The sequence below is a fragment of the Amphimedon queenslandica genome, unplaced genomic scaffold (genome assembly GCF_000090795.2).
Source record: "Amphimedon queenslandica unplaced genomic scaffold, v1.1 AMPQUscaffold_3924_Cont24087, whole genome shotgun sequence".
Classification (NCBI taxonomy): domain Eukaryota; kingdom Metazoa; phylum Porifera; class Demospongiae; order Haplosclerida; family Niphatidae; genus Amphimedon; species Amphimedon queenslandica.
In genome coordinates this window covers 1-1,462 of record NW_003555754.1, presented here as the reverse complement: position 1 = coordinate 1,462, position 1,462 = coordinate 1, and the positions used below count along the sequence as shown (strand labels likewise).

Genomic DNA, 1,462 nt, shown 5'->3' with positions numbered 1-1,462 from the left:
GACAAGCGGAGTCCTACTAGTAGGCATATTATGTACACTAACAACAGAATACTGACTATGAGGCACTGGAGTAGGTTTAGAAGCTTGAGCTACAACACCTAAACTGGAATATTGACTAGAATTCTCTTGAGAGGGTATGACTCTAGGCTGTACTGGATTACTATTATTATTGTGCTGCAATGTGTCGTATACAGTTCCTGATTGTGCATTGAGAGTAGAATAATAGCTTCCATTCCTATCAACATTGTGATCTGTTTGATGTCCATTAGCTGACACACGAGACACTTTATCATACACTCCTCTCTCACTGTTATCCTTAAAGCGACGTACCTCTGTGTAAATAGGTGGGGGAACTACTGCTGGAGGAGTATTAGGAGAAGGATCATCTCTCACTACACCATTCAATGGAATCTAAAATTTATTATAATTAATGCTTTCATTAAAATGATAAAGTTTTCCTTACCATAATTGGTCCAGTGGAATAAATGTTATCAGTAGTCACTTCCATTCTTCCTCTTCTCTTTTTAAATCGAACTGTTGCTGCTACCACTACAATTACTATAACAACTACAATGTACATATTAATGACAACATTTGATTATAATGTACATACCAATTATTATAATTAGTAGTGCAATTGATATCCCAGAAGCGAGTCCAATAATTAATGATGAAGAAGATATGGATGAAGGAGCTGTCCATGAAGGAGTTGGGGATGAAGAAGTTAGGAGTGATAAAGTTAAGGATGAAGAAAATGAGAGCAAAGGTGAAGTAATGCTGGATGAAGATGATATGAGTAAGGATAAAGATGTTGGGGATAAAGAAGATAGGAATGAATGAGTTGAAGATAAAGGTTTTGAAACACTCAGGAATGAAGCAGTTGAAGTACCTATGTATACAATAAAGTACATTATAACTACACAAATGAACATACACTGTACCTGTCACTAATGTACTAGTTAATCTAGTGGTAGGAATAGAAGTAGAGCTACTGATGGTAGGAGTATCTGTAGTACTGCTTATGATGAAGCTACTTGTAACTTGTTGTACTGTTGAAGTAGTTGATACTGACAAACCAGACAACACTGATAACATAGAAGTAACTGATGATGTAGATTTAGTTGATGAAGTGTTTAATGAAGCAGTTAAAACAGTTGAATTAGTTGCGAATGTTAGAATTGTTGAATTTTTTGATAAAGTAGTTGTTACTGGTGAAGTAGATATCATCACTGGTACAGACATCATTGATGGAGCAGTCAATACTGTTGATGTGAGTGATACTGATGATGAATGAACTGATGACATTAGAGCTGAAGGTGTAGAGTTACTAGTAATATTAATACCAGTTATTACAGCAGGAGGATTAGATATACAGTTCCATATGGTTCCCCATTCACATGCATACAGTGTTAAGTTATTACCAGCTGGTATGTTAGTAATACACTGAATAAAGTTCAACTGA

General features: G+C 35.4%; 1 protein-coding gene across 1 annotated transcript; it reads right to left on the bottom strand.

Annotated features, from left to right (window-relative positions):
* Positions 1 to 42: 42 nt before the first annotated feature.
* Positions 43 to 1,454, bottom strand: LOC109592791 (uncharacterized serine-rich protein C215.13-like; the record flags this gene model as incomplete). The annotated part of the gene is made up of 4 exons (XM_020008154.1): positions 942 to 1,454; positions 614 to 889; positions 464 to 567; positions 43 to 411 (listed from the first exon to the last, which is right to left on the bottom strand). Coding segments are annotated over exons 1-4 (1,113 nt in total), but the record flags the coding sequence as incomplete, so codon positions are not given.
* Between the last annotated feature and the right edge of the window lie 8 nt (positions 1,455 to 1,462).